Source organism: Salvelinus fontinalis, chromosome 13 (genome assembly GCF_029448725.1).
Source record: "Salvelinus fontinalis isolate EN_2023a chromosome 13, ASM2944872v1, whole genome shotgun sequence".
Classification (NCBI taxonomy): domain Eukaryota; kingdom Metazoa; phylum Chordata; class Actinopteri; order Salmoniformes; family Salmonidae; genus Salvelinus; species Salvelinus fontinalis.
The window spans coordinates 18,102,790-18,118,423 of NC_074677.1; the positions used below are offsets into that span (position 1 = coordinate 18,102,790).

At 42.7% G+C, this 15,634-nt stretch overlaps 1 protein-coding gene across 1 annotated transcript in view; it reads left to right on the forward strand.

Moving 5' to 3' along the window:
• Nucleotides 1-15,634, forward strand: part of LOC129868196 (follistatin-related protein 4-like) — a 234,638-nt gene that overhangs the window by 148,669 nt on the left and 70,335 nt on the right. The window contains exons 5-6 of the mRNA XM_055941940.1: nt 7,968-8,158; nt 10,807-10,927. Coding sequence (XP_055797915.1) covers nt 7,968-8,158; nt 10,807-10,927 — 312 coding nt within the window. The remainder of the gene's footprint in view (nt 1-7,967; nt 8,159-10,806; nt 10,928-15,634) is intronic.

Here is a 15,634-nt window from a genome sequence, read left to right on the forward strand (position 1 = left end):
ATTAAATGTAAGGTAGATGAAAGATAAAACTCTGAGATGAAAGGAAGATATTGCATTTCTCTTTCTGACTATGGAAGTCATGAGAGAATGAAAAGGCTGTTCGCCTTTCTTTTATTTCTTTTTTTCTTTTTACTTTTTTTGCTATTTCTTTGCATTGTAAATGATTGCAATGCTTTTCCCTAGTCAGGTATCTGCTCATACTACAGATGTAGGATCTTAATTCGATCACCCTGTTGCAGGAAAAGTTTCCTACAATGCAGGAAATTTAAAACATGTAGTATATGTGAGGTGTAAAAAGGCTTCTGAAGTTTTTAATTTCCACTTTGAAATGTTCCCTTACAAAAACAATTCATGGATTATAATCCATATAATAATTAACATTTCCTGTTACTGCAGGATAATTTCCCTACTGTAGAAAACTGGCTCAAATTAAGATCCTACATCTGTACATATGTACTTCAGAGACAGCAACCCATTGTTCATCAACAGCTGAAGAGTGGTTTTGGTAGTTTAAACTGTCATTTTTAATGATACATTTATTGAAAGTATTCTAAAAGTCTTTGTCATCATAGTTCTGTTCTCAAAAGTTGAACTCTATCATCCAATTACTGTAAATGGCCCTTGTATCGTTAATTGTCTCTCTCTTCCTGCTGTACAGTGATTAATTAAGTCTAAGCAACCAGGCAAAAGTTGATGAGCTCCTGTACAGTTAATTATGTGTGTTTCATCTTGTTGCTATGTTTGCAGACAAATTTAAAAAAAATAATGATTAACACTCGTACAACTTACAGTAGCAACATTGCACACATCACAGTTTCTGTACCTTTCTGAAGTAGTTTCTCCATCTCCCTTTCACGCCTCTGAAAGGTACACACAAGGTCACCAGTGTGACGGAGCAGGCTAATGATGGCTGTTTGTGATTGGTCTCTGGGTCTCAGTGTCACTGAGGCTGCTGTTCCCAACAGTTAGCCAGGCAATTTAAACCCTCTGTTCCTCTGAGACGGCAGTCTGCAGCCCTAGCTCAGCCAACAGCCAGGACAAGCCAGGAGATTACTGTAGTTTACACTGCAGGTGTGGTCGGAGAAATGTATGCTAAAAAGGTCATCAACGTCCTACACTTGTACTCCTAATATGTTAGCTGAGCGCTGGCTTCACTTCTTTACCAATCTATTATGTCGCGACGGCAAGTGCAACTCTATTTACATGTACAGGTGGGGTTTATTTGTGGCTTTGATTGGGTTGGTGATTTGACTGGGTGGTTGAGAAACACATTGGTAAAAGTATAGGGTGACATAGGAGCCACAATAGAAGAGATGACTGTGAAAGTCACCTGACTGTTTATTACACAATAATACACAATACACTGCAGGACATCATGAACACAATTCCTAGACCATACTTTATTGTATAGTAGAAAAAGGTGTTGTATAGTTTGTGATTACGGTACTTTTCTGCCCTGTTGGAAAATAGTAATAATTATGTGTCCCACTGAGCACATATGACAATTCAATGTCTATTCCACGTTGGTTCAATGTAATTTTGTTGAAATGATGTGGAAACAACGTTGATTCAACCAGTGTGTTCCCAGTGGGGTCCCATTCTTTAACTTTTATTTTTGGATTAGTTGGAGATGTGAATCCAACCGATCATTTGTTAACTTGACCACATATTAATAGGCTATTTATTATATTTCAAAAGGGATATTGAATTGTGTTTAGTTGTTAACGCAGCCAAATATCAGTATTTGAAGGAGATGTATCTTCTGCTTGGATAGTTCCATCTGTACCACTGACTTAGTCTGGCTTTAATTCCAGTTAGTCTGCAAATTAATGTTGGATTTACATCTCCATCTCAACCAAAAATCTAAGTTAAAGAATAGGACTAAATCAAATCAAACTTTATTCGAAGTGCATTTAAAGTTTGGCTTGATTTTATTTAGTTAAATCAGGTTAAGTTGCAACAAGGGTTGGATGAAAACCTACAGGAGGGTAGCTCTCCAGGAACAGGGTTGGAGCGAAAACCTACAGGAGGGTAGCTCTCCAGGAACAGGGTTGGAGCGAAAACCTACAGGAGGGTAGCTCTCCAGGAACAGGGTTGGAGCGAAAACCTACAGGAGGGTAGCTCTCCAGGAACAGGGTTGGAGCGAAAACCTACAGGAGGGTAGCTCTCCAGGAACAGGGTTCGAGCGAAAACCTACAGAAGGGTAGCTCTCCAGGAACAGGGTTGGAGTGAAAACCTACAGGAGGGTAGCTCTCCAGGAACAGGGTTGGAGCGAAAACCTACAGGAGGGTAGTTCTCCAGGAACAGGGTAGGAGTGAAAACCTACAGGAGGGTAGCTCTCTAGGAACAGGGTTGGAGGGAAAACCTACAGGAGGGTAGCTTTCCAGGAACAGGGTTGGAGCGAAAACCTACAGGAGGGTAGCTCTCCAGGAACAGGGTTGGAGTGAAAACCTACAGGAGGGTAGCTCTCCAGGAAGAGGGTTGGAGTGAAAACCTACAGGAGGGTAGCTCTCCAGGAACAGGGTTGGAGCGAAAACCTACAGGAGGGTAGCTCTCCAGGAACAGGGTTGGAGCGAAAACCTACAGGAGGGTAGCTCTCCAGGAAGAGGGTTGGAGTGAAAACCTACAGGAGGGTAGCTCTCCAGGTACAGGGTTGGAGTGAAAACCTACAGGAGGGTAGCTCTCCAGGAACAGGGTTGGAGCGAAAACCTACAGGAGGGTAGCTCTCCAGGAACAGGGTTGGAGAATCCTAGTATAAATAAACAAAATATCTGAAATTGTATTCCTATTTGAACTTTGTTTTGCTTTTACATGGTTAAATATCTGACATTGTTTTGCCATTGGAATATGGTTGTGCTTTTGGAAGGTTGAAAACATAGTGATAACACATTAGAAATTCAACTAACTTTTGCTGTATCATTGATCAACGTCTCAACCAAATATTACCCAATCATCTAAGTTGAAATGACATGATGTGCCCAGTGGGAAGTGATAGTTTTTCCACACATTTTAGATGATCCCAATTCAGGATTATCAAGTACTGGTGTTCAGCCATGTGAAGATTGACACATATTCCTGTTTTATATCTCCAAAGGTGCGTTTTGATCTTGGAAGATTAACAGGTGTGTTACTTGGCATTAAATCTGGATAACTATTGATCCGGACTCCACAAAATAGTATATACACATGTAATTTAAAACTGGGAGAATGCAGAGACAGAGAGGGAGGTGCAGCTAGCATATATAGTACCAATGTGTGGTTTGAGCACGGAAGGTTTCCATTGCAGTCCTCCTACAGTATTTCTCCTTCACTGCTTTGCCAATACCTCTCATGTTGCAACGAGTTCTCATTTAGCCTGTCCCAAGGTGCAGTGAGTCAGATAATGTTTGCCAAGCACACACACCTCCTGACTGCAGTACATATGGGGGAGACTGGATGTCTTTACTCAGCTAATCTAATGGCATTATTTGGAAATGTGAGACATGACAAAAATGTTGGGAGAACGATTGAGATTACTTCTCAATGGCTGTTAAACTACTGTCCTCAGAATCATTGGCACTGATCTAAAAACAGTATAATATGATATACTATCCCTGAGCTATCACTAGAGATTAAACTGTCCAAGTTGAGAGTTGCTGGGCATCTTGCTACCCAACATGGCATTGCTATTGGGAGTTGATTGGATTTTCAGAGCATGGATTCATTCAAGAAACGCCAATAGAAGTAAACATCTATTAGCTGGTGAAAAATGGAGAATATAGGCTTTATATGGTTGAGTTATTGGGCTAGGTGCATTCTGAGGCATTGTGTCAATGGCAATACTTAATGCATGACACCATGCCACATCCACCACTTAAATAATATGAAGACTGGGATCTCAAGACGTGCTTGGAACATTGATTGTTTCTCTTATGTAGCTTGCCATTCCTTCTGGCTTGTTCTTGTAATAAACACAGATTGTTGTCACAATTGCCACAAAACAAAAGCTATAGTTTTCCCTTGGCAGAGCTCTTATGGCAAACATTCCCGTTTCACTGCAGTCACATGTGACAGCATAGATTATGTATTTGTTGAGTTGGGTTGAAAAGAGAGATGGGGTTTTTAAGTGGTCTCTGTGTTGTTGATTTGTCTTTTGACTACATGTACTTTATTTACCCTGGCAGATTGAGACAGAAGTAAAGTGTTCTCTATTACATTACAGTATGTGGCTGCCGGTAGATGCTGCATCGCAGGCTACTTTAGTTGGCTTTGGGCGATAGTTATAGGCTTGCACTGTGAGAACTTATGTCTAAATTAAACGGTCAAGTATTTAATTGGCTCATGTCTCAACGAGGGCAATGTCCATGCAACATATAACTCTCAAAGGACCCCTGACCAGGCATTGATTCACCGTCTGCATCCCAAATGGCACCCTATTCCCAATATAGTGGACTACTTTTGACCAGGGCTCATAGAACTCATAGCACCACACAAGGAATAGGGTGCTATTAGGGATGAAGACGATGACTTGCGACCTGATGTCGCTCAAGTGGAGTGAGGAAAGTATCTATCATCTCCATAATTACCCAAGAGGGAAGTCAATCTTTCTGCATTAGCAGGACACAGACGGCATGGCGATAAATAACCCAATCATCTCAGCCCATGGAGGTCAAGCTATCATAAATCAAACAGGAGCACCACTCACGCCCTTGAGGCATTGTAGTAAGATTCCATCAGCTGATGTATTAGAATATGCTTTTACTCGCTTGTGTCTGATACCTCCGAATCAGAACAGATATAAGGAGGCTGTCACGGCTGTTGTAAGGAGGAGACCAAGACGCAGCGTGGTAAGCGTACATTCTTCTTTATTTAAAGAATCAACACTGAACAAAACGAACAAAATAACAAAACGAACCGTGAAGCTAATATGGCTACTGCAGACAGGCAACTAAACATAGAATACGAACCCACAAAACCAAAAGGAAAAATGGCAACCTAAATATGATCCCCAATCAGAGACAACGATAAACAGCTGCCTCTGATTGGGAACCAATTCAGGCCACCATAGACCTACAATTACCTAGACATACCAAAACCCCTAGATCTACAAAAAACCTAGAATACAAAAACAAGCATACCCAGCCTCGTCACACCCTGACCTAACCAAAATAATAAAGAAAACATAGATAACTAAGGTCAGGGCGTGACAGAGGCCTTCAGACACCTACTCTTTCAATTGAATTATATTATTTTTGTCATTTTTAATAGTTCGATTAGATACTCTCTTCTTTTTTTCAGTGTATCTGCGCTATATATTCTAATGTATCCTTGTAAATGTAGTTGACCAGTTCACACATTGTCCCTGTAGCAGCATGGTGGCTAGTTTCTTCTTCTTCCTGACATTAGAAAAAGGGAGCTCTGAGGTTGTTCTCGGTTGAACAGCAGAATTGCACTGGGTGTTGTCTCCCGGACATGGACATCAGGTTCGGATTGCTCACTTAAGCAGCTAATATTTCAAACAGGCAGTAAAGTGAATTTCAGCCCCAAGTACAGTACAACTTCAGTGACAGGAGGATATACTGTAAGATAGTCTGATTCCTTAGCTGCTGGGTTCAGCAGAATGAGAAATACTTATTGCTAGGAGATGCAGGGGACATCACTGAGCATCACTGGTGAAAATAAGGACATTCATCTCAACAAATGGATAAAGAAAACAATGTACATCGCTGGTTTGCAGTCCTTGATTTTCATTTCCTTTGAAAGCAGCGATGATGACTGACTATGTGATGATCCCTGGTGTCTGATCCGTGGCACACTCCATCCCCCCTGAAGGAATAACGTTGAACAGGGATTTAGCCGAGACCTTGACGTGATTGCCTCTTGCATGCCGTGGACCGCTGCGGATGGCCGGATGTCTGTGAAAGGTCATGAGATCTATTCCCCGCAAAAAGCGAGGAGATAATTGAGGATCCTGGATTAATGGCGTGTCATAACAACTTATCCCGTATCACCATTGACCTTTCTCCTCACACCACCACCTTGATAGATGTACTTCATTACCGGATTTGAAAACTTGAAAATAGAATCCCTCCCCATCTTCCTGGCAGGTTCATCAATGATTGATCAGCCACTGAATGCAGGAGAAGAGAAAGGGCTGGTGCATTGAAATGACCCCATGTCATGCTAATGGATAGCACCAGAGAAGTGCCAGCGGCGGGTCTTTTCAACGGCACAAGTTTCGCTCAAACAGACAATACAGGGTAGGCAAAATAGTGCCCATAAAGGTCTGGTTTGTTTGGGTCGGTCATGTTCTGAAGAAGAAAGGAACATAATTTAGTCATCAGGCCTCTGTGTGTCACCAAAAAGCAATGTAGGAGACATTCCTTCCTTCTAGAGCCTTAAAGCGGCAATTGGCAGTTGCCGGTAAAAAGCTACCGGATGAGGCTGGAGAAATGTAATCACTCTCAAATTCATAGACAGAACTATGGATGTTATGACTGACCATCAATAATATAAAAAGTCGATTTTTAACCATGTTTTGAGGATATATAGTGTTTGTTTATATTTACTTTGTTTACAAACATTGAAGTAAAGCAAGCTTATATTTTAGGTTCTGATAGGGTATGACAGTTAAACTAAGCTCATGAGGCATTTATAAGTTATATTCTTCAAGAATCAATGGGTGCATATCATTAATCTAAGTCCAAAAATGGATGTAGCAACTGCTTGTTGTCCCTTTAACAGAACTCTGGATGAGCTTGCAGGAGTGACAGGAAGGTTAACAGATATGATGTTGCGGAATCAGTACTGCTGTTTTACCTGTTTACCTACCAGGAGGCCTGCAGGCTGGACGCTCTGGACGTCATTAATTGACGTTGAAGTCTACTTAAGCGATAAGGTCAGAGGGGGTTTGGTATATGGTAATATACCACGGCTAAGGGCTGTTCTTAGACAACGCTGAGTGCCTTGACACAACCCTTAGCCATGGTATATTGGCCATGAATCACAAACCCCTGAGGTGCCTTATTGCTATTATAAACTGATTACCAACGTAATTAGAGCAGTAAAAATAAATGTTTTGTCAAACCCGTGGTATATGGTCTGATATACCACAGATGTCAGCCAATCAGCATTCAGGGCTCGAACCACCCAGTTCATAATCTGAATTAGGCATTGCAATCCATCTCTTGTCCTCGCCGGAAAGGGTATGGCTCTTTGCAGCGATCAGGGGACATTTTCTAATGACTTCATATCAATGAGCTTTTAATATTTTGTGCGCTCATCACTTGGCAGAGATACACAGGCACCTCTCCAACCTCCTGTCAACTATCACAGGCAGCTGAGTTGGAGGAGGGAAGGACTAAGTTGATGGAGGGAGAGGAGGGAAGGGGGAGCGGAGTGATGCTCTCCATTCATATTAAGTCCTAAAGAGGCACGCAGTGGGTGGCCTGTGTTTGCATAACTTTAAGTAAGGAATAAACACACTCTCAGCTTCACTTGATTAATCTAGGCTCCTCCATTCCTCTGTACATATTCATCAGGGGGCTAGGAAACAAACCAGGCAGGATTTGATGCTGTGTTTGAAACATGGGTGTTAATCCCTCAGCAAGTGAAATAGGACAAAACCATCGAAAGTATCTCAATGAGACTGTTTACCTTTTGCTTTCATGTGGATTGGAAGATTAAATATAATTAATTGGACCCCCTGTGCGGAAACACTGTCAAACATATTATGCAAGCAGATACACAGGAACACTGCAACTCGTACAAAAGCAAGCTTGCGCACACACACACACACACACACACACACACACACACACACACACACACACACACACACACACACACACACACACACACACACACACACACACACACACACACACACACACACACACACACACACACACACACACACACACACACACGCACACACACACACACACACACACACAGGTTAATTGAAAGTCTGTGTTGTGCTTTTATAGGGGACACGTGCACCATGGCAGAGTACAACAAGCTGAAGAGTATGCTGCTAGATATGCAGCCTAAAGTCCTAACCGGCGGGGACAGGAACACGTTGAGAGACATGGACCAGAAGAGAGCCCTGGTGGACACCATGTTTAAGTACCTGGACGTGGACCGGGACGGCCGTCTAGGAAGTGACGAGTTGGCACAGGTGTGTACTTCTCAGAGAATTAGATTACAGTGGGCATAATCATCAGGGCCACACTGACTTGTGTTTTTGGATGAATCTCCACCCATGGGTGATTAGTACTACTACTATTCCCTATATAGTGCACTACTTTTGACCAGGGCCCAATGGGACCAGTTCAGCCTACTTAATGAAACAAAACGTAGTTAGAGTTGGTTAATTACCTTTCTTTGAGAAAGGTTAGGGTGAACCTCTTGTTCTCGCTCAACACAATGCTATCGTTCAAAATTAATTACAAAATGATAATGGTATAATTAAAATTGTGACCTGTGGAAATGTTTTAGACCAATGAGTAGGTGATCTGTAGGTGATCATAGCCTAAAGTGCATTTGGAAAGTATTCAGACCACTAAATATCACATTTACATAAGTATTTAGACCCTTTACTCAGTACTTTCTTGAAGGACCTTTGGCAGCGATTACAGCCTCGATTTTTCTTGAGTATGACACTACAAGCTTGGAACACCTATATTTGTGGAGTTTCTCCCATTCTTCTCTCCAGATCCTCTCAAGGTCTGTCAGGTTGAATGGGGAGCGTCGCTGAACAGCTATTTTCAGGTTTCTCCAAAAATGTTAGATCAGGTTCAAGTCAGGGCTCTGGGCCACTCAAGGACATTCAGAGACGTGTCCCGAAGCCACTCCTGCGTTGTCTTGGCTGTGTGCTTAGGGTTGTTGTCCTGTTGGAAGATTAACCTTTGTCCCAGTCTGAGGTCCTAAGCGCTCTGGAGCAGGTTTTTCATCAAGGATCTTTTTGTACTTTGCTCCGTTCATCTTTCCCTTGATCCTGACTAGTCTCCCAGTCCCTTGCGCTGAAAAACAACCCCACAGCATGACGTTGCCACCATCATGCTTCACCATAGGGATGGTGCCAGGTTTCCTCCAGACGTGACGCTTGGCATTCAGTCCAAAGAGTTCAATCTTGGTTTCATCAGACCAGATAATCTAATTTCTCTAAGAGTCCTTTAGGTGCCTTTTAGCAACCTCCAAGTGGGCTGTCATGTGCCTTTTCCTGAGGAGTTCTTCCGTCTAGCCACTCTACTATAAAGGCCTGATTGGTGGAGTGCTGCAGAGATGGTTGGCCTTCCGGAAGGTTCTCCCATCTCAACAGAGGAACTCTGAAGGTGTGTCAGAGAGCCCATTAGATTCTTGGTTCCTTCTCCCCCGATTTCTCAGTTTGGCCAGGCGGCCAGCTCTAGGAAGAGTCTTTTTGGATCCAAACTTCTTCCATTTAAGAATGATGGAGGCCACTGTGTTCTTGGGGACCTTCAATGCTGCAGACATTTTTTGGTACCCTTCCCCAGATCTGTGCCTCAACACAATCCTGTCTCGGAACTAACTCTACAGACAATTCCTTCAACCTCATGGCTTGGGTTTTGCTCTGACATGCACTGTCAACTGTGGGACCTTCTATAGACAGGTGTGTGCCTTTCCAAATCATGTCCAATCAATTGAATTTACAACAGGTGGTCTCTATCAAGTTATAGAAATAGCTCAAGGATGATCAATTGAAACAGGATGCACCTGAGCTCAATTTCGAGTCTCATAGCAAAGGGTCTGAATACTTATGTAAATACGGTATTTCTGTTTTTGATATTTAATACATTTGCAAACATTTCTAAAAAACAGTTTTCGCTTAGTCATTATAAGGTATTGTGTGTGGATTAATGAGAGAAAATGTTTTTTAATTCATTTTTAGAATAAGGCTATAACGTAACAAAATGTGAAAACTGTCAAGGGGTCTGAATACTTTTCGAATACACTGTATATACTATATTGAACAAAACGGAAAAGCTTAGAATAACAACTTTGCTTTAACATGTGGGTGAGCCACTGCTAATTATCAAATTGAATTGGAAAATTAGGATGGGATTATTAAATGTGTGACTTTCTATACTAAAGCGATGTGTAGTTTTGTGATCTATTTAAAAAATCACTCTATGTCCCATTAAACAAAAAAAAGACTGTCTGCCTCCCAATTGGCACCCTATTCCCTCTATAATAGTGCAATACTTTTGATCTATGTAGGGAACAGAGTGCCATTTGGGACACATTCTTTGCACTTTTATACTTTGAGGAGACAGGATCGACGTGGAATACATTAAGAACAATTTCTCGCATCTCAGCATTTTTAAAGATCTGATTGAAGATCTGATCAAATCATGGTTGGCAGTTATTAATCTTGACTCATAGCCAAGAGACATTTCAATTTTTAACATTTATAAATTCTGTTTTAAGGAAGATATCCATCCAAGATCAGAGAAATGAAAGAAATGGAAAGAAATGTCACTAAATGTCATCATCAGTTCTCTCAGTGTGTAAAGCAGTATTTCACTTGCTCTGCGGACTGGTTCTTCCTCCCTCTATAGATGGTACAGAATGGGGCCAGATTTAAGACTCACCAAGTGCATAGTTTGCACCTGTTCTTTTCCCAAAGGAATTAAACATAGAACAAGGCTAAAATAAAGGTTAAGAGAAGAAGTAAGACCGCTAAGGGAATAAAGGAAGACAGTTGTTATATGCGACTTGGTCCCATGGTATATATCCAGAACTAGAATGTGAATCATGGAATATAATCATTGTAATACAGTCTATGGTTTCCATCCTCCTGTCCAGATCTCTATGAAGGAGCACCTGGAGGACAGTCTGCTGGAGTGTACCATGCAGGACCTGCTCCGCTACGATGATTACAACAACGACGGACACCTCACTCTGCACGAGTTCTACACTGCTTTTCGTAAGTCCAGCTTTAAATTCACTTCTCCCTCCCTCTCAATCTATCTCTATCTCGCTCTCTTTCTCTCTCTTTCTCTTTCCCCCTCTCTCAGGCCACCTCATCAGGATAAGACCGGATCAGACCAGATAAACCTGGCTCAGGCTACGCAACAATCTGGCAATCCTCTGCCCTGTTTGCCAAGCCAGGCCTCATTATAGGCCTCTGAGCTGTGCTGAGCCGTGGCTGAGAGCACCTGGTCATCGGGACTAATAAAGCCTAATCACACAGACAATAACGGCAGTTTGGATTTGGGCTGGAACAGAGGCTGACAAAACCACCCTATGACTGGAGTTGCGTTACCTCTGAGAGGCCATCTCTACACCACCAACCCACCATCTCTCCCCCATACATTTCAGCCAGTATGATTAGAAACAAGATATGCGATCCGAGTCCCAAAATGGATAGCCCAGACCGAAATGGACGGTCCACCCAATTGGACAAAGCCGATAATCAGGCCGTTAGCAGTAGATTGCGTGGGACAATTTTGAAGGCTTTCGCAAAAAACACAGGTCCATTAAGCCTCAACAGTCATTAACCATACAGTAGTAATAATTGGGTTTTAGTGTAATCATTGTTGTCATTATACCGTTACTTTGCTTTCAGCCTCCAGATGGGCTGTGAGCATGGCTGGCTGTGGGTCTGTTTGGAGGAGGGTATAACTGATGTTTAACAGGGGGATGAAGGAGAGGGTTGGGACTAATAAAACATGTCATTGATCAGACATTGTTCAAGGCTGATGTGCTACATAAGACTAAAACAAGGAGTGGGACTATTTATTAAGAAGAGGCTCATCTTGTGTTATGGTTTATATTCTATAGATGGATATTCCTGCGATGAGTTGTTCTCCCTTGTGAAAGAGAAATTAAGTTGAGATGCCAGGTTAGCTCAGGTGTTTCCACACAAGCTCTCCCTGTGGATGCCATGCTTGGTAGATATACTGGACAAGAACATTCACTGGTAAGAGCCCCGTGCTGCAGATGCTGTTGTGTAGGGAGAGGGTTCTGTTCCATAGCAGATTTCATTCCAAAGTTGGAGTTCAGTTTGGCTTTAGAAACTCCCCTGAGGAAGTGATGGAACTGAGGAAGTGATTGGCCTCCCGGGTGGCGCAGTGGTCTAGGGCACTGCATCTGCGCCACCAGAGTCTCTGGGTTCGCGCCCAGGCTGGGCTGGGTTCGCGCCCAGGCTCTGTCGCAGCCGGCCGCAACCGGGAGGTCCGTGGGGCGACGCACAATTGGCATAGTGTCGTCCTGGTTAGGGAGGGTTTGGCTGGTAGGGATATCCTTGTCTCAGTATGTAAAAATGTAATTAAATGTATGCACTCTAAGTCGCTCTGGATAAGAGCGTCTGCTAAAAATTTTTTTTTTTACTTGCTATATTGTATTTACTTCGCCACCATGGCCTTTTTATATTTTTATTTATTTATATATATATTTTGTTTGCCTTCACCTCCCTTATCTCACCTCACTTGCTCATATTGTATATAGACTTATTTTTCACTGTATTGTTGACTGTATGTTTGTTTTACTCCATGTGTAACTATGTGTTGTTGAATGTGTCGAACTGCTTTGCTTTATCTTGGCCAGGTCGCACTTGTAAATGAGAACGTGTTCTCAATTTGCCTACCTACCTAAATAAAGGTGAAAAAAAAAAAAAAAATGACTAAAATGTAAAATGTAATGATGGTATTTGGCTTTAGAAACCCCCATCAGGTACTGATGGTATTTGGCTTTAGAACCCCCTATCAGGAAGTGATGGTATTTGGCTTTAGAAACCCCCATCAGGTACTGATGGTATTTGGCTTTAGAAACCCCTATCAGGAAGTGATGGTATTTGGCTTTAGAAACCCCCATCAGGTACTGATGGTATTTGGCTTTAGAAACCTCCATCAGGTAGTGATGGTATCTGGCTTTAGAAACCCCAATCAGGTAGTGATGGTATCTGGCTTTAGAAACCCCCATCAGGTAGTGATGGTATCTGGCTTTAGAAACCCCCATCAGGTAGTAATGGTATCTGGCTTTAGAAACCCCAATCAGGTAGTGATGGTATCTGGCTTTAGAAACCCCAATCAGGTAGTGATGGTATCTGGCTTTAGAAACCCCCCTCAGGAAGTGATGGTATCTGGCTTTAGAAACCCCAATCAGGTAGTGATGGTATTTGGCTTTAGAAACCCCCCTCAGGAAGTGATGGTATCTGGCTTTAGAAACCCCAATCAGGAAGTGATGGTATCTGGCTTTAGAAACCCCCATCAGGTAGTGATGGTATCTGGCTTTAGAAACCCCAATCAGGAAGTGATGGTATTTGGCTTTAGAAACCCCTATCAGGAAGTGATGGTATTTGGCTTTAGAAACCCCTATCAGGAAGTGATGGTATTTGGCTTTAGAAACCCCTATCAGGAAGTGATGGTATTTGGCTTTAGAAACCCCTATCAGGAAGTGATGGTATCTGGCTTTAGAAACCCCTATCAGGAAGTGATGGTATTTGGCTTTAGAAACCCCAATCAGGAAGTGATGGTATCTGGCTTTAGAAACCCCAATCAGGAAGCGATGGTATCTGGCTTTAGAAACCCCAATCAGGAAGTGATGGTATCTGGCTTTAGAAACCCCAATCAGGAAGTTATGGTATTTGGCTTTAGAAACCCCAATCAGGAAGTGATGGTATCTGGCTTTAGAAACCCCAATCAGGAAGCGATGGTATCTGGCTTTAGAAACCCCAATCAGGAAGTGATGGTATCTGGCTTTAGAAACCCCAATCAGGAAGTGATGGTATTTGGCTTTAGAAACCCCAATCAGGAAGTGATGGTATCTGGCTTTAGAAACCCCAATCAGGAAGTGATGGTATCTGGCTTTAGAAACCCCAATCAGGAAGTGATGGTATCTGGCTTTAGAAACCCCCCTCAGGTAGTGATGGTATTTGGCTTTAGAAACCCCCCTCAGGAAGTGATGGTATTTGGCTTTAGAAACCCCCCTCAGGAAGTGATGGTATTTGGCTTTAGAAACCCCCCTCAGGAAGTGATGGTATTTGGCTTTAGAAACCCCCCTCAGGAAGTGGTGGTATTTGGCTTTAGAAACCCCCCTCAGGATGTGATGGTATTTGGCTTTAGAAACGCCCCACCCAGGAAGTGATGGTATCTGGCTTTAGAAACCCCCATCAGGAAGTGATGGTATCTGGCTTTAGAAACCCTCCTCAGGTAGTGATGGTATCTGGCTTTAGAAACCCCCATCAGGAAGTGATGGTATCTGGCTTTAGAAACCCTCCTCAGGTAGTGATGGTATTTGGCTTTAGAAACCCCCATCAGGAAGTGATGGTATTTGGCTTTAGAAACCCCCATCAGGTACTGATGGTATTTGGCTTTAGAAACCCCCCTCAGGAAGTGATGGTATTTGGCTTTAGAAACCCCCCTCAGGAAGTGGTGGTATTTGGCTTTAGAAACCCCCCTCAGGAAGTGATGGTATTTGGCTTTAGAAACGCCCCACCCAGGAAGTGATGGTATCTGGCTTTAGAAACCCCCATCAGGAAGTGATGGTATTTGGCTTTAGAAACCCCCCTCAGGAAGTGGTGGTATTTGGCTTTAGAAACCCCCCTCAGGAAGTGATGGTATTTGGCTTTAGAAACGCCCCACCCAGGTAGTGATGGTATCTGGCTTTAGAAACCCCTATCAGGAAGTGATGGTATTTGGCTTTAGAAACCCCTATCAGGAAGTGATAGTATCTGGCTTTAGAAACCCCTATCAGGAAGTGATGGTATTTGGCTTTAGAAACCCCATCAGGAAGTGATGGTATCTGGCTTTAGAAACCCCAATCAGGAAGCGATGGTATCTGGCTTTAGAAACCCCAATCAGGAAGTGATGGTATCTGGCTTTAGAAACCCCAATCAGGAAGTTATGGTATTTGGCTTTAGAAACCCCAATCAGGAAGTGATGGTATCTGGCTTTAGAAACCCCAATCAGGAAGCGATGGTATCTGGCTTTAGAAACCCCTATCAGGAAGTGATGGTATTTGGCTTTAGAAACCCCCATCAGGTACTGATGGTATTTGGCTTTAGAAACCCCCATCAGGTACTGATGGTATTTGGCTTTAGAAACCCCCATCAGGAAGTGATGGTATTTGGCTTTAGAAACCCCCATCAGGAAGTGATGGTATTTGGCTTTAGAAACCCCCATCAGAAAGTGATGGTATTTGGCTTTAGAAACCCCCATCAGGTAGTGATGGTATTTTGGGCTTTAGAAACCCCCCTCAGGAAGTGATGGTATTTGGCTTTAGAAACCCCCATCAGGTAGTGATGGTATTTGGCTTTAGAAACCCCAATCAGGTAGTGATGGTATTTGGCTTTAGAAACCCCAATCAGGTAGTGATGGTATTTGGCTTTAGAAACCCCCATCAGGTAGTGATGGTATCTGGCTTTAGAAACCCCTTATCAGGAAGTGATGGTATTTGGCTTTAGAAACCCCCCTCAGGAAGTGATGGTATTTGCATTGATCTACTTTGTCTACTTAGGCATCTGACAGTTCAGCATAGCGTTGTTGTTTATTTTCTTCTGTCTCCATCATCCTGTTGCTTTAGTCACTGGGACAAAATTCAAGCAGATATTTTTCTGACTGAAAAATGGTCTGTGATTATAACTGTACAGTTATAGCATGAAGGGAATTGGACATTTATTCAAAACCCTCCT